Source organism: Neophocaena asiaeorientalis, unplaced genomic scaffold, assembly GCF_003031525.2.
Source record: "Neophocaena asiaeorientalis asiaeorientalis breed wild unplaced genomic scaffold, Neophocaena_asiaeorientalis_V1.1 scaffold220, whole genome shotgun sequence".
Lineage (NCBI taxonomy): Eukaryota > Metazoa > Chordata > Mammalia > Artiodactyla > Phocoenidae > Neophocaena > Neophocaena asiaeorientalis.
The window spans coordinates 7749917-7776944 of NW_020174042.1; the positions used below are offsets into that span (position 1 = coordinate 7749917).

Below are 27028 nucleotides of genomic sequence, written 5' to 3' on the forward strand. Positions count from 1 at the left end.
TCTATGAAAAAGGAGGCAAGACTAGACAATGGAGGAAAGACAGTCTCTTCAATAAATGATGCTGGGAAAACTGGAGAGGTACATGGAAAAAAGTGAAATTAGAACACTCTTTATCACCACAGACAAAAATAAACTCAAAATGGATTAAAGACCTAAATGTAAGACTGGGTACTACAAAACTCTTAGAGGAAAACATAGGCAGAACACTCTTTGACATAAACCACAGCAATGTCTTTTCCAAGCTGTCTCCTAGAGTAATGGAAATAAAAACAAAAATAAACAAATGGGACCTAATTAACTCAAAAGCTGTTGCACATCAATGGAAACCATAAACAAAATGAAAAGACAACGCACACAATGGAAGAAAATATTTGCAAACGATGTGACCAACAAGGGATTATTCTCCAAAATTTACAAACAGCTCATGCAGCTCAGTATCAAAATAACAAACAACCCAATCAAAAAATGGGCAGAAGATCTAAATAAACATTTTTCCAAAGAAGAAATACAGATGGTCAAAAAGCACATGAAAAGATGCTCAACATCACTAATTATCAGAGAAATGCAAATCAAAACTACAATGAGGTATCACCTCACACCAGTGAGAATGGCCATCATCAAAAAATCTACAAACAATAAATGCTGGAGAGGGTGTGGAGAAAAGGGAACTCTCCTACACTGTTGGCGGGAATGTAAATTGGTACAGCTACTATGGAGAACAGTTATGGAGGTTCCTTAAGAAACTAAAAATAGAGCTATCATATTATCAAGCAATCCCACTCCTGGGCATATATCCACAGAAAAATACAGTTCAAAAGAATACATGCACCCCAATGTCAACTGCAGTGCTGTTTACAATAAGCAAGACATGGAAGCAGCCTAAATGGCCATCAACAGAGGAGTTGATGAAGAAGATGTGGTACATATATACTATGGAATATTACTCAGCCATTAAAAAGAATGAAATTATGCCATTTGAAGCAACATGGATGGGCCTGGAGATCATCATAATAAGTGAATTAAGTCAGACAGAGAAAGACAAATGTCACATGATATCGCTTATATGTGAAATCTTTAATACAAATGATAGAAATGAACTTATTTACAAAACAGAAGTTGACTCACAGACTTAGAGGACGAGGAGGAGGGACTGATTTGGAGTTTGGCATTGACATTTACACACTGCTATATTTAAAACATAACCAACAAGGACCTACCATATAGCACAGGGAATGCTGCTCAATATTCTGTAATAACCGAAATGGGAAAAGAATTTGAAAAAGAATAGATACATGTATATGTATAACTGAATCACTCTGCTGTACACCTGAAACTAACACAACATTGTTAATCAACTATGCTCCAATATAAAATTTTTTTAAATGACAAGTATAAGAAAATTCAGAGGAATAAAGTTAACTAGGCATTCAGCAAAATCAAAACACACAAAAAACCCAGAATTTCTATTATATCTCTGTCCTAAAAATACAACTGATCAATTCAGTCTAACATATTCAAATTTAATAATTAACATGAATTTTTACTGCATTTTAGAATTTATAGAAGAAATTCTTTGTTTTTGACTCAGGGTGTTTCAATCACATTTGTGATGCTCCAGAAACACAGAATGACCCAAGATTTTATTACCACAATTAAAACAGGCTAGCATATATCAGGTAGTAAGTAAATGCTCACTGAATGAAACTAACAAATATTATTAAAATATGGCTTGTTATATAGTTTTAGAAGGATACTTTATGACAATTACACATTTTTAAAGTGTAATATGTCACTCTTTAACTTTTATGGAGAAAATATCACTTTTAGGATAAAAGAAAGTATACCCAAGATATGTACAATTGATTCATAAACTAGCAACCATCTTCTGTCTCGCTGCATTTACAGGCAACATTATACAATTATGAAGGTACTGATTTGTGATAGGTATATGTAATTAGCTTTAGACTGCTAAAAGTTAAATAATTAATATTATTCCTACACATCATTTTTTTTATCAGTTAATATTACAGGTTTGCCTAGTACAACGATGAGGGAAACTGTTTTCCTAGTCTCTTAAGTGCTCAACTCCTCTCTAGTGGCACCATCTTCTCAGAGTAAAGCAGATTCAGAACCATCTCTATTTCAATCAACTTTCTCTCCTTCCTTCACTGCCAAGTTTCTTCAAAGGGTAATCAAAGTTTATTACCTCTGCTTCCTCACCTCCCCATCATTCCTCAGTATCTATAGCAGCCTGGCTACTTCCCTCAACCTCCCACTAAACCTGTTCTCACCAAAGTCATTCCTCCTTAGTGGCTAAATCCAAGTAGTGCTTTTCAGTCCTTATCTTGCTCTTTCAATTCTTTATGCTCTACAATTGCTGTGTCTAATACAGTGACAACTAGCCACATGAGGCTACTCATCACTTTCAAATGTAACAGGTACAATGAAGAAAAATGAATTTTTAACTTTTAAAATTTTAATTAAATTTAAATTTGAAAACAGACACATGATTCAGCTTTAAGTTTCTTTGAAACAATTTGGGTATGTGAACCTACTTTTTCAACTGTATATTTTATAAAACAAATCAAGAATTTCCAATGAAAATTTAGCCTCTGAATTAAGATGTAACATATACACTGAATTAAGTATAACATATATACTGGATCTCAATGACTCAGTATAAAAAAGATTATAAAATGATCACATTAATAATTTTTATATTGATTACATATTTTAATAATGGTATTTCAGATATACTGGGTTAAATAAAATAATCATTAAAATTAGTCTCAACTTTTTCTTTTTACATTTCTTAAAGCAGGTACTAGAAAACTGAAAATTATCTATGTAGAATATACTTTGTTTCTATTGGACAGTGGCGTGCTATAGCATTAGATATAAATGACCACTCATTCCTTCTTAAAATGCTGCTGCTTTTCTCCTTCTTCTTGGACTCCCCCTTTCTAGAGTGCAATGTAACTTATTCTTCCACTCACTCCTTAAATGCCAGTGTCTCCCAAGGTTGTCCCTAGGCCCTTTCCCCTCCTCACACTAGGCACTTTCCTTGGGTGATCTCACCCTCACGCATGGCTCCCACTGTTCCTGTACCCTGAGGACTGTCAACCCTCTATGTGCAAATCAGCCCCTCTCCTGAAAACATTAAGTTCAACTCAGCCTACACCTAAGTACACCTGCACTTAATTTGCCGTTACATCCTTACATATTTACCTTATTAATATCATAAATCTGGTCCCTCTTTTCCATTTCATTCAGGCCTTCATGATTTCTCACTTTTACCACTACAATTGCTTTGAAAGTGCTATCCCTGGCACCTTCCAAAGCAACTTCCTTTTGCTGGTAAGTTTCTAAAATTCACACCTAGCCATATGATTTCTCTATTTAAAATACTTCGGTGGTTTCCCCACTGCCTTCAAGTTAAAATAAAAACTTCTTCTAATCATACATAAGGCTATATGCTTCATCATCAACCCTATAAAATCCCAAGCTCAGGGATATCTAAGCACCTGCAGTTTCCTGAATACAGCATTTGCTTCCTCACCACCATTCTTTGCACATGCTCTTTTTGCTGGCAGGAATACCGCTCCTAAAACTCTATCCTGTTCTCTTAGTCATCCTTCAAAACTCAGCTGATATATCATCTCTCCCAGGAAACATCTCCAAACCACCAAGTCTGAACAAGTGTCCCTCCTCTGTGTCACCATCACCCCTATACACAGCTCTACCAATAACCCAATGACACTGCCCTAGAATGACCTGGTTACTAGTCTGTAAACTCCCTGAAGGTAGGAATTAAGTGTTTTAACTTTACCTCCCTGTGCTACACTTAATGAGCACCTATTTATTAAATGGACACAATATTAAATAAGGGAAACCCACAGAATAAACTGCAAGGCTAGAAACTTAAAACTAGGCTAATATAAGTCACGAGTTAAATGAAGAAAGTTAACCTAATCACTCTAAAAACACTTTATAAGATGGCCTATTTCTGGACTTAATGAGCTAGCCAATAAAAATATATATCCTAAATAACACTAAAATAGCAAATACTCAACAAAAGCAATAATTTAAAAAACTGAAAACTAAGTATGTTATTCTATTTCTATAGCCTTGTTTTTCATACCTTTTCTTCCCTAATTCTACTTATCAGTTCCTTCCTTCAGCTCTTTAATTTTCCTTCCAGTTAAATGTTGCATTTTTTCCTTCCCTTGCCCAATCCTTTTCACTTCTACTGTTCCTCTAATTCTTCTTTTAATCTAACAAAAATGCAAATACTGTCTTTGTCATCTCTGTCAGCAATTCTGTATAAAACAAAGGAATGGTAAAAAGCAGTGAACGGAATGATATCACCAGTCAGATTGGTAGACAAAACCATATGCATTAATCTGGGTGGTTGGTTTCATAATACTAAGCAGCTAATCTAGACCATATGCATAGTAAGTGGAGTCTGACAGGCATCAGCAAGTCCTTGAGGTTATTGCAGCGGGGCAGTGGGGGGTAAGAGAAAAGACCAGCCAACTTGCTGGTGGTGAGGGCAGCTACAGCACAGCCTTACAACATTCTCCTACTTGTGCCCACCATTCAAGAGGAAGCAGAAACAGGGAATTCAGGCAGCTGTCAGCTATCTGGACTAGCACGGTCAGGTAACCGATTTAACGGTGTTTGCAGCATTAGCCAACCAGCCCTAGACGCTAGTCTGAGCACACTGGCCAGGGCACCAACTTCAGGACACAAAATAAAGACTGCTGCTCCCAGGGCACTTCTGAATTTTAGTTTTACTACAGAATAGATTCTGAGAGAGGCAGAGAAGTACCTGAAGAGAAATTATATAAGTATATAAAGTAGGTTGGTAGGAAGAAACAATTGTTAGAAGGAAGGAGAGTACATTCTTTTAAGTCACCTGAGAGTAACTTTGTAAAACCACTCAACATTAGTTCTTGAAGGCATGGGGAAGTTCACCCTGAGGACCTATCTCTTAAGGAATTCGCAATCAAACAAAAATGAAATCTCTTGAAAAGCTTTACAAGTTTAACAGTGAAGGATGTGTCTGAAAAAGTTTCTGGACTGTCAAAGCAGCACCTTTATTGAATTCAAAGCAGTATAGTGCAAGATTTATTTTTACCCGTGTCCAGGAGTTAAGCTTTGATTCTCCAGAATTCTGTGGATCTTTCTTAATCAGACAACACAAGCACCATATTAGAATTTTTTGGCTTTCATCTGCAAAAAGGAAAACTAAAATGAGTAGGTTTTATCAAATAGAAAGAAAAGATAATCAATATAAAATTTGTAACATTATATACTAAAGGAAATATATTTATTATATTTTAGGAAAATCACAAACTACTAAGTTCATAGAACAAGCATCCAGGACCATGTATGAAACTTTGTGGTTTTTTTCCTTCTTGTGGGTTCAGGATCACTTATGCTTAGCCCTTGTGAGGTCAATTCTCTTTCTGTCACAGCAGCAATTTTTAAAGCCAAAAGAGAATGATGGAAAGAACTAAAAGAACTAGCTTTTTTCAAGATCAGTTCTTTATTTTATATTCAAACCATTAGTAATTTCAACCTTTTTAAGGCAATATCACTGCCATAAGCAGTAGTCAATATTTCTGATTTAATCAAATTGGCCAAAATACCCCCACTTGTTAAAAATAAATTTAACAAAAAGAATTGTTTTAAAATACATTCTTTTTAGTACCAAATGGTTTGGATAAAATAGAAGCCTTTTTACATGCTCCTAATTCTTTACTCTAAAATGTAAAACTTTACTAAATATGTGATAACAATGCTGACCTTTGAAATCTATTTGGCTAGAACATCTACTTGGTAAGCCATTTTCTCTTTCCTCCTTTGGTAACTAAGTCCATTCAAGTTGGAGATTCTATAACACAACTGAGAAGCAAAAATGAGACCTAAAAACGGAAGATGTTAGTACCTGAACTAGAGCCAAGATACTATGGACTTTACCACAAGGCCATGGAGGTGATGCTGAGGAAACCCAGCACCCGGAATCACTCCTCTGCATCACCTGATGCTCTTTACTTTGTTATCTACTGCAATTTCATAAACACAGCATTTCTAAGGGCTTCATTAACAAGAAATAAGGAGAATACAAACTACAGTAAGCTATCTCGGCATTTTCAACCACAAACCAAAGGACCCTGAGAGAAATTTTAAATCCATTTTCCCCCCATAAACTTAGGCTCTCCTAATAACTAACAACAAACTTTATCAGGGGTTATCCTGAGGGATATTCCTATTTTTCCTAGCTTTTATGAGCTCAATTACATCACTGGATAGAAATTTTAAATCCATTTTCTCCCCATAAACTTAGGCTCTCCTAATAACTAACAACACCTCTGAACAAACTTTATCAGGGGTTATCCTGAGGGATATTCCTATTTTTCCTAGCTTTTATGAGCTCAATTACATCACTGGCTTGCCTGAAATCAGTTCATTGCAAGAATCACATAATTTAACCGCTGGAGATCTAGGGTTCTTCAGGTTGAACCAATGCCACTGATTAAAAATCTGACTGTTGTACAACGCTGGAGATCTAGGGTTCTTCAGGTTGAACCAGGATCTAGGGTTCTTCAGGTTGAACCAATGCCACTGATTAAAAATCTGACTGTTGTACTTTCTATGTTTTAAATATCAGAAGAAATTATAACTATCTGTATGTCACAAGTGTGACAAACACATCTAATGATATGCTTATGTAAGCAGTTTCCCATGCTATACAGAATGGAACCTGATGGGGAGCATTTCCAAAAATCAGACACTCAGCACTAAAGAGAAAAAAGACAGAAAATGCTAATTATGGAGTATAAATCTAAAAGAATCCAAAAGATAGGAGTTTTCCCCAGGTGTTGAGTGACTGCACATTTAGTTCAACAAGCATATTATTTTTTACTTTTCTCTCAAAAAGAAAAAGAAGAGCAAGAGTAACTTGCCCCAGCCTTTATTTCTTTGCCCAGAGTCAATGCACTGAAATGCACTGCTAATGAGCTTACTTTGCTTTAGGGATTTAAAGATGCAAGCCATCACCTATTATTCATGAATGCCACCAGCACTGTCTACAGGGGATGGCATCTGTCAGGCTCCTCCCTAGAGGCTCAGACATTGGAGCTGGAGCATTGGGGATCGAAAACTGCCTGGGATTCATCATGCAGACAGTCATTAGTGCAAAGCTCCCATCTAAAAATGAGTGTAAGGGAAAGGAATATACCACCATATATTTGCCACCTAATATTTTATTTTTTGATATCTTGAACTGAAAGCTCAAATGAAAGCTGAATTAATTCTATAGTTTAAAAGTGTGATGGCAGCATTTTTTTAGACAATAAATATTTGTTTTAAGCTGCCAAGTTTGGGGGCAAACTCTCACACAGTAATAAAAAGCATGAGGAAAACAGGTTATAGCTATAATATGTTAATCATGAGCTCAGACCTAGAACCTACCAGCCAGAACTCCAAGGAGGTGAAGGCAGTCATTTTATGGAGAGAACACCACTGAATAAAAGGTGTTTTTTCCCTTTCTATTAACTATTTTTTCTCTTCCCTTTGTGGAGTCTTTTAATTTGCAAATCCTTCCTCCTTCCTTATTATCCTTATTTCTGATCCTAGTCTCACTTATTTACTTCTTTCCTTGATGGAAACTGTTTACTCTTACTGTACTTAAAAAATAATTTTGATATTACAAAACCATAAGAAAATATCCCTTCCTGGAAGAAAGTGCCCAACTAGTGAAACAACAGTGGCAACACAGGCAAGATTTGATTACTCATGAGTTCTGTGCCTGTCAGTCTCCTCTACTAGCTCAAAACCAAATGCATACCTCAAACAGGAAACTGAAATTTAATGGGCAGTTCAAATGGTAACACAGGCATTTAAACAGAAAGAGATGGAGAATTTGTTTCTGGTTCACAGAGGGGGCTAAAGTAATAGAGATTAGGTGCTAAGGAAAGATCACAGACAGATGCAAGTCTAAGTCCACAGGGAAAAATCAGCCCAGTCTCTCACTTTTACAAATAAAGAATCGGAGACCCAGTGAGTTCTTGCCTTAGAAAATCCTATCTCATCTATTTTCCTCCAAGAGTCAGACCCCGCAAAACCTCCCCTGTGAAACTCTCCTTCCCCTCAGCAACTTAGTCAAAGCTCCACAGTACCAACCATCATCCTGACTCTGGCTGATCTCCTTAGGTTTCTTTTTTCCCTGACTGGAAGCTCCTAGAGGGCAGAAATTGTGAGCCATGTTTTCCTAGGGCTTGACATTAAAAAACAAAAAAAAAAAATAGTGACTATATACATTCACATGAAGCTGGCTGGTGGTAAAGCCAGGACTGGAACATTTCAACCACAGTGGTACAATCCATGGGGGCAGGTCATTACAACAACATGGGCTTTAGAGGAGTAGGATCCTGGATTTTATTAGTTCTATATTCTGAGAAAAGTGACATATTTAGGCTAATCCATAAATACCTATCCTGCAAGCCTATCAAGAACTCAGTTAGACCCACGATGCAATCCATAGAGAACAGTGCTCAGCACAAAGTGAGCAATGCGTTCTACTTCAATTCTACAACCCAAACTTTCCCACATTTTAACATTTCTGAATTAAGGATGTGTCCCACATCCACTAGGTACAATTAAAGGGCATATTATTTCTTTTTTCTAAAAAGTGGTCATTCAATCCATGAAGTATCTAACTATAAGTGATGCCTTTAAATGGAGGAAATTCAACAGTTTCTTTTCCTTTCTCCTGCCATCAACAGCATTGGCCTAGCTCAATGTTTTTCACATTTTTTGTCATGACCTATAGGTGGATTGTAAAATCAGTTTGGGGTCATGAAAACCATTTTAAAAATGGTATAGTGAATATGAATTGCACATAATAAAAGCAAGCATTTTTTCATGAAACGTGTGGGTGTATGCATATAAGTGTATGTATGCATATATACACATGTATAGAAAATGTATTTCTGGTCAAAGGTTTTTTGAGAAACACTGGCCTAGTTGAAATATATAAATTTGGGGCAGGTAAGCATGGCCCTGGTAGGCAAATACAGTGATGGCTTCGCCATTTTAGATCAAGAACTTGAACAAGCTAAGTGGGTAAAGGAGGAAGCGTCAACTTAACGGGGAAGAGGAAGCAAGAGGCATTATGTGAAGAGGAAAAGGAACAGAATGAAGTTGGGGGTGGGACCAGTAAGTTTGAGTATATGCAGTGCACCCATGCATGTATGCTCATGGAACCAAATGCAAATGTTGTCCCTTCCCCACCTAGTTCAAGCTCCTTCTAATGACTTAGAACAGGCTAGGAAAGAGATACTGTATAATTCTCTAAACATCAAAGGGGAATATTCTTATTATTTTTGATTCTACTATCATTATATTATGCAACTAGTCTCTGACTTTAAAAATATGAAAAGTAGGGGGCTTCTCTGGTGGCACAGTGGTTGAGAGTCCGCCTGCCGATGCAGGGGACATGGGTTCGTGTCCCGGTCTGGGAGGATCCCACATGCCGCGGAGCAGTTGGGCCCGTGAGCCATGGCCGCTGAGCCTGCGTGTCCGGAGCCTGTGCTCCGCAACGGGAGAGGCCACAACAGTGAGAGGCCCGCGTACCGCAAAAAAAAAAAGAAAAGTATATATTACATTAGCTAACAATATAGTCAAATCAAGGCAATAAACCTCCACTATATACCTTCAGATGTGCCTATTCACCCTATGCTAAGCTCTGGGACAACAAAGAGAATGAAAACCACAGTTCCTGCTGTTGAGAGGCATTCAGTCTTCCAGGGCATCAGACAGGCAAACCAATAATTATAAAGCAGTGTAGTAAGTGTTATAATTAAGGGAGATACTGGCAGCTATGCACACACTAAGAAAGGTTCCTAACTCAGCCCTAGCAAGGCTATTTCGAAGAAGATTTGAGGACATGAGATGAGAACAGAGTTCCAGGCAAAAAGAACTGCATGTCACAGGCCCAGACATCAAGCACTGTTAGTAATTTAAACTGTCTACAATGCATGTGGTATAGCTGTGGAGGATTAAATAGGAAATGAGGCTAGACAGGTAGGCAGGAGGTCAGTGAAGGAACACCTCCCCCAAAGTATCCCCAAATTCCTCTTAACCTTGAGTAAAACCAAACTGTCACCCCTAAATAATGGCAGAGCCATAGCAGAATTCAAACACTGAAGAATTTTACACATGGAAAATGGTGTGTGAGTTAATATGAAATTGCAAAACAAAGAAATTATTTCATTATTATAACCATTTTACACTGAATTAAAAATGAAGTTATAACAATCATCTGGGAGTTTGTGCCCTCTAATTCAAGGAGTTCTGTTCTCCTACACATCTGCATGTATGTGTTTGTTTGTGTGTGCTTATCTATATACACATACACAAACATATATGGACAACAATAAAGGGTGCCTTCTTTGTAATGGAACAAGGAATACATTTGATAAGTTGTTTCATGAAAAATAAGAGAAAGGCTTATAATTTAAAGTTCTGTGTTTTGTTAAACAATGCAAAGATTAAAATTATCATTAGAAGTCTGTATTTTGAGAGGACATGCTTTGGATTCTTACCATATGCTAAGATAAAAGGATTCCAGCAAGTTTTTGCCAACAGTTGACCAACTGTGGGGAATCTTTCAATAATTGCACTTGAATCCTATAAAAGAAAATTATGTTTTGGTAAGTAAAAGGACACTACACAACTCAGAAAAGCCTGAACTGCCATTATAGGTTGAGGGAGCTTGAATGTTTCTTGTTTAGCATATATTTTAGAAAAGTAGGGGGAGAAGAAGGTTAGAGAAGATCTTTAGGTAAGTAATTCTAATAAAGTTTAACAAGCAATCACCATACTTCATCCTTAAACCAGGCCACCCAAACTAAGAAGTACAACAAGTTTAGGTAAAATCAATATTATTGCAGCATTAACTTTCTTTTACTCATATTTAAGTCAAGAAAGTCCACTTTATCTAAAAAATAACAAAGACTGCATAATAGTGAAAAGAAAGTATAGGTGACTAATATCTATATAACACCATATGTTCATCCTGGGTTTTTTTTCTAACCTAATAAGAGAAGTTCCTGAGGCAGCTCCAGTAGCACTATCTCAAAGAAGGTTTAGCAGGACAAGAACTCTGGAACTTGTAAAATGAAATAAAAGCAGCCAAAGCATATAGATACATATCTCTGTTTATTACTATTTGGATTACTATAGGCTAAATGACATCATACTTGGCTGCAACGACCCAAAACCTGACACAAAAAACAATCAACCAAATAGAAAACAGCTTAAGATTAAAAAATACACTTGCTGTTGTACACTTGGCCCTTTCCCACTTCTTTACCTTTCAAGAAAGTTAAAAAATAAGACCAAACTGGGCTAACATGCACGTAAGCTGAAATGATAAGCATTTCCTACTGCTGAAGCAATAAATTCCTCACATTTGTCTGAGCATCAAGGTCAGTCCTGGACTTTCTGGAATCACTTTAAGGTCAAGTTACTAAAGTCTCATTGCCAAAAAACAATTTTAAAAGTTAGCATTAGTTGTTCATACAGACAGTATCTTTTCTTCTTCTTTCTAAAGACATGTGAACTCATATCATCACCATTAATTGTTCTTCAAATTTCCTACTTGCTTCTTTGATTAAGGAAAGAAAAGTATAACACAAGAACACCTACATTAAGTGACAATTTTGCTTTTCATTTTGAAATTAGAAAATAAGTATAAACAAATAATATTTTGATATTATGAAAATACATTAATTCACAAAAACACCTATTGCAATGAAAGTAAGAAATCTTATGTCAAAATGAAAAAATACAAAATTTTGAACACAATAACGTACACAACAATAGTGAAGACACTCATAATCTTAATATTCACAAGAAAAGTCCACTTAAAATATTTATAAAGAAGAGATCTTAACATTTATCATCTCTTAGTAGAGCCCACTTTAGAATAGGGTTGAGAAAAGAGTAAGCATTTCAGCAAACCCTTCAATATTTAAGAGATACAAAGGCCTTTAAAAGAAACCCAATTATTTCCTGACAACAAGTGTCGAAGTCTTGTTTATTTAAAAACAACTTGATTGGACGGGAAGTCTCATGTGACAATATAACTAATCAAGAAAGAAAAGACTGAAGTCATAATGAATCAGACACTAGGAAACCACATCCTGTCTGCAATATTTACAGGTAATTTGTCTGTCTAATCTTTCGTTAGGTCAATACCACAGTCCCTGGACTGCATTCAGGCTTAATAAAATCTGGTAAAGAGCTCCTGATGTCACAAAATAACCTTATTATTTTGGTCCACTACTCACCATCTCTTTCAAGGCTTCATACAACTGCCTCAGGAACTCCTGGAACTGAGGCAGGTGAAGACAGGTGTCTTGTTGGGTTTCCAAAGTGGATGCCCGGTCCCATACAGAAAGCTTGTGCATCCAAAACTGAAAATCAGAAGGAAGGCCTACTGAATCTTGAGCCATCTCAGAAAAAGGGGAAAGGTGATGTACCTTCACAGTGGTTTGTCACACACTGAAGGAAACAGTGAACACACATCAAATCTATAAGAAAGGGGGAAAGAAATGAAACATTTAAAAAAGGATCTTTTATCAATGCCTTCACACCACTGATGAGTGAAAGGAGGATTACAAGGGACCAAAATAGCATGCTTTCTGTGAAGTCATCTTTGAGTTATTTTAAAATGTGTCACCCAGCTGTATCTCCAATTTTTACCATCTGAACTTTTTATCATGAGTAATATCATTACACTAAAAGTCATTATACCTCCACAGGCACATGCTAATTATGTACAAAAAGCACAGCTGATAATACTTTATATCTTCTTTTTAAGATTGAGCTATTTTTAAATGCTCTGAATATGAAGTTCATTTGAGTATTTTAATGTAATGGGAAATCAAAAACATCCAGGGGAGTTTCATAATAGTCTGTGCCTAAGAAATGTTTTTGAAGTTCTTATGTTTTATATGCACTTCTGGCTTCTCATTTAGGTGTAAAAAAAATCTCTATGCATTACTGTCTAATGAATTTTCTTCCTAGTTTCTCAATTCTGAGAAAAAAGTAAAATAATTCATTCCACATGCACCAATTTGAACAATCTGCTTAATTTAATTAATGACTGCTGTATATGCTTGGTCTCCATTCACAAGAAGAAATCATATTTTGGTAAAATAAGATAAACTCCAATTGCTGAGGAGGTATGCCAGTCCTAAGTGACAGAAAATAAAAACTCATAAGCCTGACTTACGACATCTGAAGTACATGTTAAAAAGAATAGTGGAGTTACATGCAGAGTGAGCGAGTACCTCAGGCAGAGATAGGTAAATAAACTCCAGGTGCCTCACCACCATCCCAGCTCCTTGCCATCCACACCCATGGGAAGCATACTGGGCAAAGAAGGGAAGGCTGCTTCTCAACAGGTGCAGGCTTTTACAGACTCATAGTTTCCTAGGGCAGGGATAATACTCAGCTATCTAATTTCAAAAGATTACTCTGCAAGTAGTAAGTGAGTTTAAATCTTCAACAGCGATAATTAACAGATAAAGTGCTCCCAATTAAATGCCAATAACATCAACAATGGAGGTTTTCATTACTAAACAGGAAAATAAGAAAAAAAATAGGAAGACTGTACAATTTTGCTGCAGTGCAAAAAAAATCTAGACCAGGAAGATGAATGTTTTAAAATAGTACTAAAAATTTAGTTTTGAAAAGTACCATAAAATTTTTTAAAAGCTTAATTATAGAGGGAAATATGCATACTGTCAAATGGCACATACATAGCCAAAAATCTAGATGTCTGATTCCTCTTTCTCTATCTTCTTCGTCCAAGCCACCACCAATACCTGTCAATTCTACCTCTAAAATAAATATATGTGATTTCATTTGACCTCATTCACTTCTTTCCTTTTCCACTACTGCCATCCCATCCTATTCCTGTCCATTTCTTCCCTAGAGTCTTCTATCTGGTCCCACCTATTCATCTCCAGTTCATTTTCTACACTGTCAACAAAAACAACTTACCCAAATGTAAATCAGACCTAGTATACTCCTACTCAAAACCCCCTTCAATACGTCCCTTGGGAGGAAATCTCAACCCCCTGCAGAAAAGATACCGGCTCCTTACCAGAGTCTCCAAGGCCTTGTAAAACATAGCTCCAGCACACCCTCCCATGTCTTATGTTGCCTCTCCCCAGCTGACCAGAGTCCACTCCAGGCCTTTCATCTGTTTACCAACACACCAAACCCTCCTTCCAGGCCTTTCTGCTGATGCCTCCATAGCTCTGAGCACACCGGTTAACTACCCTGGGCATTTATTTGTTCACTCAGTTATTATTGCCTCTACTGGTACATGCATTCTCTGTCTTCCCTGAATTTAGCCCAGGCCTGGGAAATGCTCAATAAATGTTGAATGAGGAAATATTTTTCAAAGTATAGTTCTAAGCTAAATGTTACAACAAAATGCTTTTCCAGGTAGAGCAATTTAATTTTTAAAAGGTAACTCCCCCCAAAAAGAAATTTTAAAGGTATTTTTATGTTATCTATGTAAAACTTAATTATTAATATCCCATTTTATAAATATAGTAATAGCTTACATATTCATATAATTACTATGCTCTTGGCAATATATTAAATACCTTATGCATACTAGCTAATTTGATCCTCACAACAACCCTATGAAATGGGTATGTACTACTATCCTCATTTTACAGAAGCACAGAGAGATTATGCAATTGCCCAAAGAAAGATTATGTAAAAGCCAAAGGAAGTAACTGTTAGTAAGTAGCAAAGCTATGGTTGTGGAATTTGAATTCAAAGACTTAAGCTCTAAAGTCCGTGCCCTTAAACAAAGAAATAAACTGAAGAAACTGATGAATTTCTAACATGTTTCATATGGCTCTATATGTAAGTCAGTTTAGATATTTGGGAACATCAAATTGAAGAACTTTTTGATAGAAGAGACAAGAAACTATTTTAACAAAATTACAAACAACCTCTAGTGTAGCAATGGAAATGCATCTGATTGTTTTAAATGGAAAAAGCTTTAGGGATCATGCAGTACAGTGGTCCTGGACGCTCTATTTCACAGCCTATCTGGGGAGTGGGGTCAGTGGGAGTAGGGAGATGATAGTGGTTGTGAAACAGGTGGTACCCTGGTTGTGATGGTAGCAGTGGAGGTGCTGCTGGCATTTACTGTCCAAGAGTCAAGGATGCTGAACACACTGCAATGCACTGGGACAGCAGCTCAAAAAGGAAAATGGTCTTCCCCCAAAGGCCAACGATGCCCCTACTGAGAAATGCTGACCTAATCTGCACAATCTGGAATGGGCATCTGTTGGTTTGGCCTGTTTACCATTCCTCCTCCATTTTTAGTTATAACACCTTACTTTTCCTTTAGGAAAGTATCTCCCCTATATTTCCCAAGTCTTGGCAGGTCCATTAATCAAGGTACCTATGCCATCAGTCAAGGGGTGAGATGATGATTCAAAATAGGCAAACTAGACTCTCTACTGGGAATCCGAATCTTGAGCAGACTGCCATAAAGGTGGAACTAAGTCATTCAAAGATTCTCTTAGTCTAGATCCCTATGCCATCTCCTTAACAAGATATGACTTTTCAGCTTTCTCTTTAATTCTGTCAGCTACCCAGGGGCCGTCTAATAATTTTTTTTTTTTTTTTTGCTTAAATTAACCACTATTGGTTTCTGTGATTTTCAATAAAAGAACACAAACTGATATAGTCTGATGTTATACAGTATCGGATACAAACTGATACCAGATAGTGGGCTGCAGACAACAGACCTTTGGAGAAAGGAGGGGAATTTAGAACTGCTACTGGGCCAAGTCAGCTAATATGACAGTGAAACTTCTGTTCCTATTAGGGAACTAGAAACCAGAAGTCCATGGAAGAAGGTAATACAGATCAATGAGGCATCACCCTCACACAGGGGTCCTGAATCATTACACTCTTCTAGTAGGAATGGCCAAGTGAAACCACTTGACTATCAAAAAAAAAAAAAAAAAGTCACACATCTGATGACTTGCAGAGAACCTCACTCCTCAGCTGAGGGGCCAATGGGTCTTAGCCAGTGATATTAGGCTGTCATAAATGTAATCAAATGGTGACTCCAACTCAAGGTGTACTTTTAGATATGAATCCTAACTGGGGCAAATTAATACTACCCTTTGCACTAGAATACAGTTAGGAAGCTGGTAAATGCATTTCTCCATGGGGATAAACTGAGGACATGAGAAAGCAGTTGACTTTCACCTGAATCAAAGATATAAATTCTGGATATAGCACATTACACTGGTCTACCATATTGAAGATATCAGGCTGATCAAAGTAGGAAGATACGGGTGCCTTGTTTGTATTCCATATGGTGGGATATAAATCCCATGAACATACAGGGCCTGCCACTTCAGGAAGTTTCTTGTAATCCAATGGTCTGTGGTCCGGTCAGGACATGCCCTTTAAAATGAAGATACACAAGAATCTAGTACCAGTGGTGGCCTCCGTTGTGGAGACCTAAGCAGATGGATGATAAGTGCAGGAAAGGAAATGTCCTTTCCTGTACTTTTACTGTACACCTTTTTGCAACTTTTCAATTTAATGCCATGTGTACTAGTTACTGACTCAAAATTAATAATAATAAACAAACAAAAAAGAAAGTGAATGATAAGTGCTATACCTTACACCTGCTAAGAAGCAAAATGCTTGGCTGATACCTCTGGGATTCTGAAGGTAACATATACTACATGGGTTTTAGACCATTTATCTGCTTCTACCCACTTGCCTGGCAAGGAGGAAATACGGGTAGGCCCAGAGGAATAATCACTATACAGCTTATCTGTCCATACTGAAGTGCTCTGCCACTCAGCTACGACCCAGCAGATCCTACACTCTTTAAAGCCTGTGTGGAAGATCTGGATTCTGGAAAAACCTTATGGCAGGCCTCAGTAACTGGACTGATCTTCCAAGCCACAAAGCTGGGTGTACCCAGCAGCACTCTATCATCATGTGCCAATTATGCCTGCTTGGTCAAAATGCATGAATGAGGTTTTTGGATGCTATCTGTATATGTCTTGCTTGCTATGTCACATAATTTTTTAAAATTCCCTTCTCTTTCATTTTCCCCTCTCCTACTACTGCATATATGAAGTATATTATTAGTAGATAAATTTGCTAAAATCTATAATTTACAGATAATAACAAAGATGGGAAAAGGAACTGACATTATCCAGAACCTCTGGACTTGAAGCTAGATGCATTAACCAGGCATTACTTTGAATTACCTCCCTTTTTGGAAGGAAGAGAAAGCTAAATTATGTTAGTGGAAAGTGTTTTAAAAATTCTTTGTATGGAAAGCAATAGGTTTGAATGTCTTCAGTAACCAAGAAGAGACAGTGGGCATATCTGTTGTTTTTGCCCGCATAACACCCTTTCCCTGTTCTTCTAATATACAGTCAGTGCTCTCTATCCACAGGTTCTGCATCTGTGGATGGAAATTTTTTTTAATTTCAGAAGGTTCCAAAAAATTTGCCATGTACCCGCTACTATTTACAAAGCATTTACCTTGTATTTACAACTATTTACACAGCATTTACATTGTATTAGGTATTCTAAGTAATCTAGAAATGAAGTAAACTATATGGGAGAATGTGGGTAGGTTATATGCAAATACTATGCCACTTTATATAAGGGAATTGAGCATCTGTGGATTTTGGTATCTGCAGGGTCCTGGAATAACCCCCCTGCAGATATCAAGGGACAACTGTATACACACCCCACTTATGCTCTGAAGAACTGCCCTTCCTTTCCGTATAGTTTTAATGAGACTGGTTTGCCTCCTCAGAAGTGGAAGAGTTACACAAGTCTAACAGATAAAACTAACAGCTAAGGAATACACTATACAAAATAAAATGAGTTTATGTCCTTTTTATCTGACATAAACCGTAGACTTTCACCCATTAAGGAGTACTTTATGATGATCTCACTTAAAACACAAATTGTGTGGCACAAGTGAAATTCTGTTTATGATGTTTTCTTTCTTTCTTTCTTTTTTTTGGTACTGTTCAGTGAGTATTTTTTAGTATTCAAAAAAGAAGTAAACAGCCAAATGAATCCCATGTACCCTTTAAACAGTTCAAACAATTATCAAGATTTTCCATTTTTAAAGCAAATCACAGATACCATATCACTTTACTCAAAGTATCTTGATTTGTGTCTTTTTTTTTTTTTTTTTTTTTTTTTTTTAGCGGTACGCGGGCCTCTTACTGTTGTGGCCTCTCCCGTTGCGGAGCACAGGCTCCAGACGTGCAGGCACAGCGGCCGTGGCTCACAGGCCCAGCCCTCCGCGGCATGTGGGATCTTACCGGACCGGGGCACGAACCCGTGTCCCCTGCATCGGCAGGCGGACTCTCAACCACTGCGCCACCAGGGAAGCCCTGTGTCTCTTTTTCATAAAGACTTAGAAGAAACTTAACTACAACATCTCTTTCATATCCAATAAAGCCAACAATGCTATCATCTAATAGTCCTTCTATGTTCAAATTTCTTAAAAACTTCCCTTTATATTTGGATCGTTTATATTCGGATCCAAACAAGATCCACACATTGAATGTAGTCAATATTGATATTTCTCCTTTAATCTGTAACAAAATGATGTAAAAACAAGGCTTCTCTAATCTGTAACAAGTACCCCTCTTTTATTTTTTTTTAACCTCTTCATATCATTTATCCCCGGGAAAAACCAACACATTTGACCTATAGAATCTTTCACACTTGTGCATTTAGCATTTCTTGTGGTGGTCTTTAACATGTTTTGCTCTCTCTTCTATATTGCTTGCAAATGGATAGCTAGACCTAGAGGTTTCATTCGATTCAGGGTTAGTTCTTTTGCAAGAATACTTCATTTGTGGTGTTGTGTTCTTTGAATCAAATCAGAAGTCACATATAATATCTGGTTGTCTCATGTATCATAATGTTGAAACTGATCAGTGGTTTCAGGTATTGTCAAACAAATCCATCCATTATAAAGTTCACCACCACCTTTTCTCTAATGGTTTTAGGATCTTGTGATGATCATTTTAGGTCCATTAGAGGTTGAAAAATAGTGATTTTTCTAATTTTATCCATTCTCCTGCTTTTATGATGTTTCCTGATGTATAGAAGTTTTACATTTTTAGGTAGTCAGGTTAACAATCTTACCTTTGGAACTCCAATGTATGTCTCTCCAATCCTGTGAAATTGCCAAAAGTTCTGCTAACTTCTCTCACTTTTAGTAGTACAGGCCCTCTTCTAGGTTCTTGGTCTCTCCCAGCTTCTCAAGAAATGACAAATGCCCTGAGGTTGAAAAGCTGCTGTAAAATGTCTGCTCAGAACTTTGCACCTCCCTTCATCCCAAGATCTTAACCCCTTGAGTCATGAGTACCTTCATAGTTCTCCAGTATCTTCCAAATACATTTTATCTGGCTTTTCTAGCCACTCTAAAATAGCTGGAGGTAAAGTCTATAATAAGTTCTCTTGATTAACCAGGATAGGTGAGGTAGAAAAACGTATGATACAGACTATATTTAATGCAAACATACTTCCTTTAAAATTGCACCCAGGGCGTCCCTGGTGGCGCAGTGGTTGAGACTCCGCCTGCCGATGCAGGGGACGCGGGATCGTGCCCCAGTCGGGGAGGATCCCACATGCCGCGGAGCAGCTGGGCCCATGAGCCATGGCCGCTGGGTCTGCGCATCCGGATCCTGTGCTCCGCAATGGAAGAGGCCACAACAGTCAGAGGCCCACGTACCGCAAAAAAAAAAAAAAATTGCACCCAATTTCAGTTCTATTTCAGACTATATAGTTGAGACCAACCTTCCTGCTGAAAGTTATTCTATAAAGCTACATGAAATATAAAAACGTAATTGAAAAATCACCAAAGAAACAGCAAGATAGTGTGGAATTTTCAGAGAAAGATCTTGGCACATAAGGTGGCACAGGCCTAGGGAGGCTTTTCTGATCCTGAAGAGGTAGTTTAAAGACAAAGCAGCAATTTTGACAGCCTTGCTAGAGAGTAAAAGTAGGAGGCCAGGCCTGTCAAAGTGAGGTCCTCGTAAACCACCCCACATTGAGGACTGCACCCACAGAGGTCCACCCTGAGAGTATGGGTGACCCAGAAGCAAACCAGCCTGCATACAGACTACAGCCTAACTATGAAACTGAAACTGAATTAAGGTGGTCCCAGGTTGCTAGTGCTGCTAGGTACCTGCAAGATGCAAACAAAATTCCTCTCTGGAGAAAAATAATATCATCATACCTTTCTAGTTATTTCTGAAAATAATTTTTCAAATCCAACAAAATTAAATAATTAAAGACAGGCACACAGGAAGAAAAGAACACATGAACAAGAATCCAAAAACAATGGACAAGAACAACAAAAAACCCCAAAACAGAGAGGTACTCAAGATAGTTCAAAAACTAGACAAATCCCTGGTGGCACAGTGGTTGAGAGTCCACCTGCCGATGCAGGGGACACGGGTTCGTGCCCAGGTCCGGGAAGATCCCTCATGCCGCGCAGCAGCTGGGCCCGTGAGCCATGGCGGCTGAGCCTGCGCGTCCGGAGCCTGTGCTCCGCAACGGGAGAGGTCACAACAGTGAGAGGCCCGCGTACCGCAAAAAAAAAAAAACAAAAAAAAACTAGACAAAAACTATAAAGTAACTAAGAGGGTCCCTTGTGAAGATGAAAGCCAAAATTTCATCAAGGAACTGAAAACTATAAAAAAAAAATGACCCTGTAGATGAGAAACAAACAAACAAACAAACAAAAAAAGCAGGAATTCTAGAACTAAAAAAAAACTGAAATTAAGAATTCAACAGATGGGTTTAACAGCTAATTAAACACAGTTGAAAAGGGATTTGATAAACTTGGAAGATATATTAGAAGAAACTATCCAGAATTCAACATGGAAAGTAAAAACAATGGAAAAATACAGAAGAATAGATAAGATACACAGAAATACAGTGAGAAAAAGCTAGAAAACCTATCTTCAATGCAATGAAAGGAAGAAAGGACCAACCTAGAATACTACACCAAGCTAAAATACTCTTCAGGAATAAAGGTAAAATAAAGCCCTTTTGACACACTGAAAGAATCTGTCACCGGTAAACCTGCTCTAAAGGACGCTCTTCAGGCAGATGGAAAATGATTCCAGGTGGAAGTCTAGAGATGTCAGAAGAAATAAAAAAACAATAAAAAATGATAAATACATGTGAAATTTTAAATTAACACTTATGATATAAAATAATAATAGTATTATTGGGGTTTTATACATATATATACTGAAATTAAAATATAAAAAACAATAGTACATATGCCAGGAGAATGACAGACTTAAAGAGTTCTAAAGTCCTTGCGTTTTCCAGGAAAAGGAGGATAAAAATGTTAACATTCGACTTTAATAACTCAAAAAGGCATACCATAATTTCTAGGCCATCCACTAACGGAAGAATAAAAGACAGTATAGAATCTCCAAGTTATCAGAGGAGAAAAATTCATAGTAAAAAACACTTAACCCCCAAAAGGGCAAGACTGGAGAGAAAAGGAATATAGAATAGACAAAATAAATAAAAAGCACACAATAAGATGGTAGATTTAAACTCAAATATATCAGTAATTATATAATATGCAAATACATTAAATTCTACAAGTAAAAACCAAAGATTATCAGTTTTGAATTTTTTAGAAAGCTAAATGTTGTTACAAAAGACACATCTAAAACACAAGGATATAGGGATAACAGAGAGGCTAAAAGAAGAATAAGGAAAAAAAATGCCATGTTAACCTAACCAAAAGAATCAAATAGAGAGGGTGGGAGGGAGGCGCAAGCAGGAGGGGATATGGGGATATATGTATACATATAACTGATTCACTTTGTTATACAGCAGAAACTAACACAACATTGAAAAGCAATTATACTCCAATAAAGACGTTAAAAAAAGAAAATCAAATAGCTTCAATTTAAATACACTTTAGCGCAAAAAGCATTATTAGAGGTAAAGAGAATCATTTCATAATGATAAAATGTTTAATTTACCAGGAATACGTTACAATTTAAATTTACATGTACACAATAACATGGGAATGTAGAACAACATATAAAGCTTAAAATATAACACAGAAATTAACATAACTACAATGAAAAATAATAAATTCCAATCATAGCAGGAAATTTTCACACACTTCTCTCGGTAAATCATAGGATAATCAGACAAAAATCCATGAATTACAAGTTTTCCCTCAAAGCACACTCTAAGCTTATGTATTTATGTACACTAGTAGAATGCTCGTAGCAGTATTATTCATAATAGACCTAAATTGAAAACAACCTATATGCCAATCAAGAGTAGAGAATAAATAAAATATTCATACAAGGGAATACTATGGAGCAATAAAAATGAAGAAACTACTACTACAGTCATAGAGATGAACTGACAATCACTGGCTGAGAGAAAGAAACCAACCCATAAAAATATATAAGGTATGATTCATTTATATAATGTTCAAAAACAGGTAAAACTAAACTGTAGTGATTACCCCCAAAAAAGCCAGGAAACCTGCTACATTTAGAGGAAAGGAAGCAGTATTATTGGGAGGGTATGTGAGAAAGGCTTTCAGGATGCTGGCAATATTCTATTTATTGACCTGGATGGCAGTTACATATGTATTAACGTTTTAATAATTTATTAAAGTGTAAATCATGTTTATGTACTTTTCTACATGTATTATTTCCACAACTAAAGAAAAATTGTTTTAACTTCTAGCTACATATTTGCCATACAGATATCACCCCAAAGGTAAGGAAAAAAAAGAAAACATAGTATAGTTTGTAAATGCGAATCAAGACGTAAAGTACTTGATGAACATAATAAAAGGTTTTAAATTGCTGAAATAGTCTGCATTTTCTATTTTTTAGTTGAGTTCTTTGTTTGAAAATATTAAAAACACCAGAATTGGCCAGGGATACAGTTCCAGTGCTTGCTTCCTCTTCTTCATTCCTGTCCTCAAAATGTCCCCATTATCCCAATCCTGGCTCTGAGGAAGAGAAAATCCACAGCCTTCTCCCTCCATCTGCCTTCCCTTAGCTATATGGCTACTGCTTTGCCCCGTGAGGGCCATTGCCACAGGAAGGGAGAGACATCCAATCTACCACGCAGGGGAGGATAACTGGTGAGAGCATGAGATGGTCTGTGCTCATGTATGAGGCAGTGTCCATGTATCAAAAAAAAACACAGAAAGGTATGCCTTGTAAAATGGGGGTGATTCTTCAGATTCATAGTGATTTCAACTTTTTTCACAAATGCACTGATTTTTTTATACCAGTTAATCTGCACACTTACTACACAACTGAGAACTAACTATACTTTTGATTGATACCACATCTTTTGATTGGTACCAAAATCCTTGATACTGCCCTGAATGTAAATCCTTGGCTTTCTTATGATCCTGCTGAGTGTATATGCCCTCACATGGACGTCTATGCCTATATTCATTTCATACAAACGACTAAAGAAATATTGTTTAGCATCTTTTATTTAAGAGCATAAAAGAAAGGTGGACGTTCAATGACATATTTCCTCAAAACTCAAGATTTTAACAAGTATTTTGTGCAAACACACACACACACATATACTAATGTATACTAACGTAGCAAAAGCAAAGGGCATGGGAAGTTAGAAGGAAATCCCCTTTTTCATTTCTTGAATATTTCTCTTTTAGCACATTTACACAGGTTCCTAAGGAATCAAACAATGATTTCACCTTCTCTACATAGAGACTAAAAATAACAGAATTGCTAGTCTCCTCAGTATATATATCCAAAAGAAAATAAAATGACCTTCAGAAATTCTTATGAAGAGTGAACTAAAGGGAAAGTCCTATGAGCAGAGAGACCTAGACACCTGAATGGAAATGACTGTCCTGTGAAAGATTCCCATGTGCTTGTTCATGTCCCTGTTTCCTGCTGATCAGAGGAAAGCAGGAGGTGGGAGGGGGAGGAGTAAAGTGGCAAGGGAAACCAGCTCTGGGGTCCAGCAAACACCTGAGATACCCAAAAGAGACAGGGTCAAAATGGTGTCAGGTTGGGATCACTGCATTTGCCCTTTCCCTCTCATCTATAAATTGGTCAAAAGTTACTTTGTTGCTTGCCAAGTACTATTCTATGAACTCAAATCACATGGCACAAAGATACACTATTGCATACCCTCAATACCCTCAATGTCTATGAGGGTTCATACTCAGACTCAAAGTACAGCAGGTGAGAGAGAAGTAATACTTCAGGGCTAAAAGATTCCCCCATTTTGGTTGACTTCTATTCTTTAGAAAAAGGATATATTCAAAAGCTTCAGAGACATGTCGACACAAGGTATATGGATTTCACCAGGCACAATTCATTAGAGTAGAAGAAGGAAATAAAAGCATCAAAACACTTAACGTACTGTCTGAAGAAAGATGACAAAAAGTGAAGAAACAATTGGGAGACAGGCTGGAACAAAGCGTCCTAATTCATTAAAAACAAAAACATTTCCCTTAATTTAGAAATCAAGAGGTTTAAGAACCTGGCATGGGACAGCCCTAGGCCAGTGGTTCTCAAATTATCTTTCAGAAAGCAAACTGGGTTCCTAAAGTTCTATGTTAACACCTGAGCATTTCAGCAGCCCCGACTTAAAGAGCCACAAGCAGGGCTGCACAGTATGTCCAGTCTACCACAGTGCTAGGACCAGTGACCAGTAATGACATGAGCAATTTCAGCTTCTTGCTTAACATTATATGACATTATTTCCCCTCCTAAGTTACCAGATTTCAGGATGGAAAAATAAACATTCTATAATTTAACCTGTGATATTCTGGTCCTCCATTTGCATTACTGTTGGTTGAATGACACTTTCACATCTCAAATGGTGGTTCCATCTAGAAACATCTTAGAACTCAACCTTTTAAAGATTTTCTGAAAAGTCTAAAAAGAATCCCTACTCAGCTGATATGGTGAAGAATCTGGTACCTTTAAAGTTCTTTCAAAGTATACAACTGCCATGGATGAAAGAAAAAATATTTAGAAAATCATTTAGCCTTAATCATCGTTTTCTTTCATGGCAAATATGAGGTAATCTATAAAGCCACGTGTGCAAATAAGAGTAGCCAGTGCCACATTTTGAATAGTGTGAGAAATTCTAAAACAGTTATTGTAAATTAATCATGAGCACTGAAGTAATTACCAAGGTCCTACCATCTATACCTTCTAAACCAGTGCAGTGTGTAACACCTAGGATGACAAACGTGAAAATAACAAGAGTGATATAGAGCTTTAAAGCTCTTTTAAAAATCATTTAGCAAAATGAAATCTTGTGTAAAAGTTCTACATACAAAATGGACAGACCAATGCAAATCATATATCTGATAAGGGATTAATATCCAGAATATACAAAGAACTATAACTCAATGACAAAAAAAACAAATGACCCAGTTTTTAAAAAATGGGAAAAGGGCTTGAACAGACATCTCTCCAAAGATATACAAATGGCCAATAAATACATAAAAAGAAGTTCAACATCACTAATCATTAGGGAAATGCAAATCAAACCACAATGAGAGGGCTTCCCTGGTGGCGCAGTGGTTGAGAGTCCGCCTGCCGATGCAGGGGACCCGGGTTCGTGCCCTGGTCTGGGAACAGCCCACGTGCCGCAGAGCGGCTGGGCCCGTGAGCCATGGCCGCTGAGTCTGCGTGTCCGGAGCCTGTGCTCCGCAACGGGAGAGGCCACAACAGTGAGAGGCCCGCATACCGCAAAAAAAAAAAACCACAATGAGATACTACTTTATACCCATTAGGCTGGCTATCATCAAAAAACACAAAAAATAGCAAGTGTTGGTGAGGATGTGGAGAAACTGGAACCTCAACTGCTGGTGGGCATGCAAAAGAGTATAGCTACTGTGGAAAATGGTATGGTGGTTCCTTTAAAATAATTAAACATTGAATTATCATATGATACACTTCTATGTACATACCCCAAATAATTGAAAGTTGGGCTTCCCTAGTGGCACAGTGATTAAGAATCCACCTGCCAATGCAAGGGACATGGGTTTGAGCCCTGGTCCAGGAAGATCCCACATGCCATGGAGCAACTAAGCCCGTGTGCCACAACTACTGAGACTGCGCTCTAGGGCCCACAAGCCACAACTATTGAAGCCCGTGTGCCCTAGAGCCCGTGCTCCGCAACAAGAAAGGCCACCACAATGAGAAGCCTGCACGCCATAACGAAGAGTAGCACCCGCTCACCGCAACTAGAGAAAACACGTACATAGCAACAAAGAGCCAACGCAGCCAAAAATAAATAAATTAATTAAAAAAAAAAAGAAAGTAGGGACTCAAACAGATAATTTGTTTCCCCATATTCATAGCAGCATTCACAGTAGCCAAAAGGTAGAAACAACCCAAATGTTCATCAACGGATGGATAAACACAATGAATATATGCAGACAGTGGACTATTACTCAGTCATAAAAAGGAAGGAAATTCTGATACATGGATGAACCTTGAAAACGTTATGCTAAGAGGAATAAGCCAGACACAAAAGGACAAATACTGTATGACTCCACTGATAGGAGATACCTAGAATGGTCAAACTCAGAGGCAGAAAATACAATGGTGGTTGTCAGGGGCTGGGAGAAGTGGAGGAGGTGGGGATATATTGTTTAACGGGTAAAAAGTTTCCATTGGGAAAATGAAAAAGTTCTGGAGATGAATGGTGGTGATGGTTGCACAAGAATGTGAATGTAATAATGCCACTTAACTGTATACTTTTAAATAATGGTTAAAATAGTAAATTTTATGGTATGTATATTTTACCACAATTAAAAAAGAAAGGATGGACCTGGGTGGGGTGGCTCCAGTCAAACCAGAGGCAGGACCTGGAGCACACCCTGGGT

General features: G+C 37.4%; 1 protein-coding gene across 3 annotated transcripts in view; it reads right to left on the reverse strand.

The window, feature by feature from the left end:
• Positions 1-27028, reverse strand: part of FANCC (FA complementation group C) — a 261961-nt gene that overhangs the window by 160812 nt on the left and 74121 nt on the right. The window contains exons 2-5 of one of the 3 annotated variants that reach the window (XM_024753884.1): positions 19270-19404; positions 12363-12605; positions 10614-10698; positions 5141-5235 (exon numbers count right to left, since the gene is read on the reverse strand). In XM_024753884.1, coding sequence (XP_024609652.1) covers positions 5141-5235; positions 10614-10698; positions 12363-12527 — 345 coding nt within the window. In that variant the 5' untranslated portion in view covers positions 12528-12605; positions 19270-19404. The remainder of the gene's footprint in view (positions 1-5140; positions 5236-10613; positions 10699-12362; positions 12606-19269; positions 19405-27028) is intronic. The other 2 variants (XM_024753883.1, XM_024753885.1) reach the window with 2 other exon arrangements.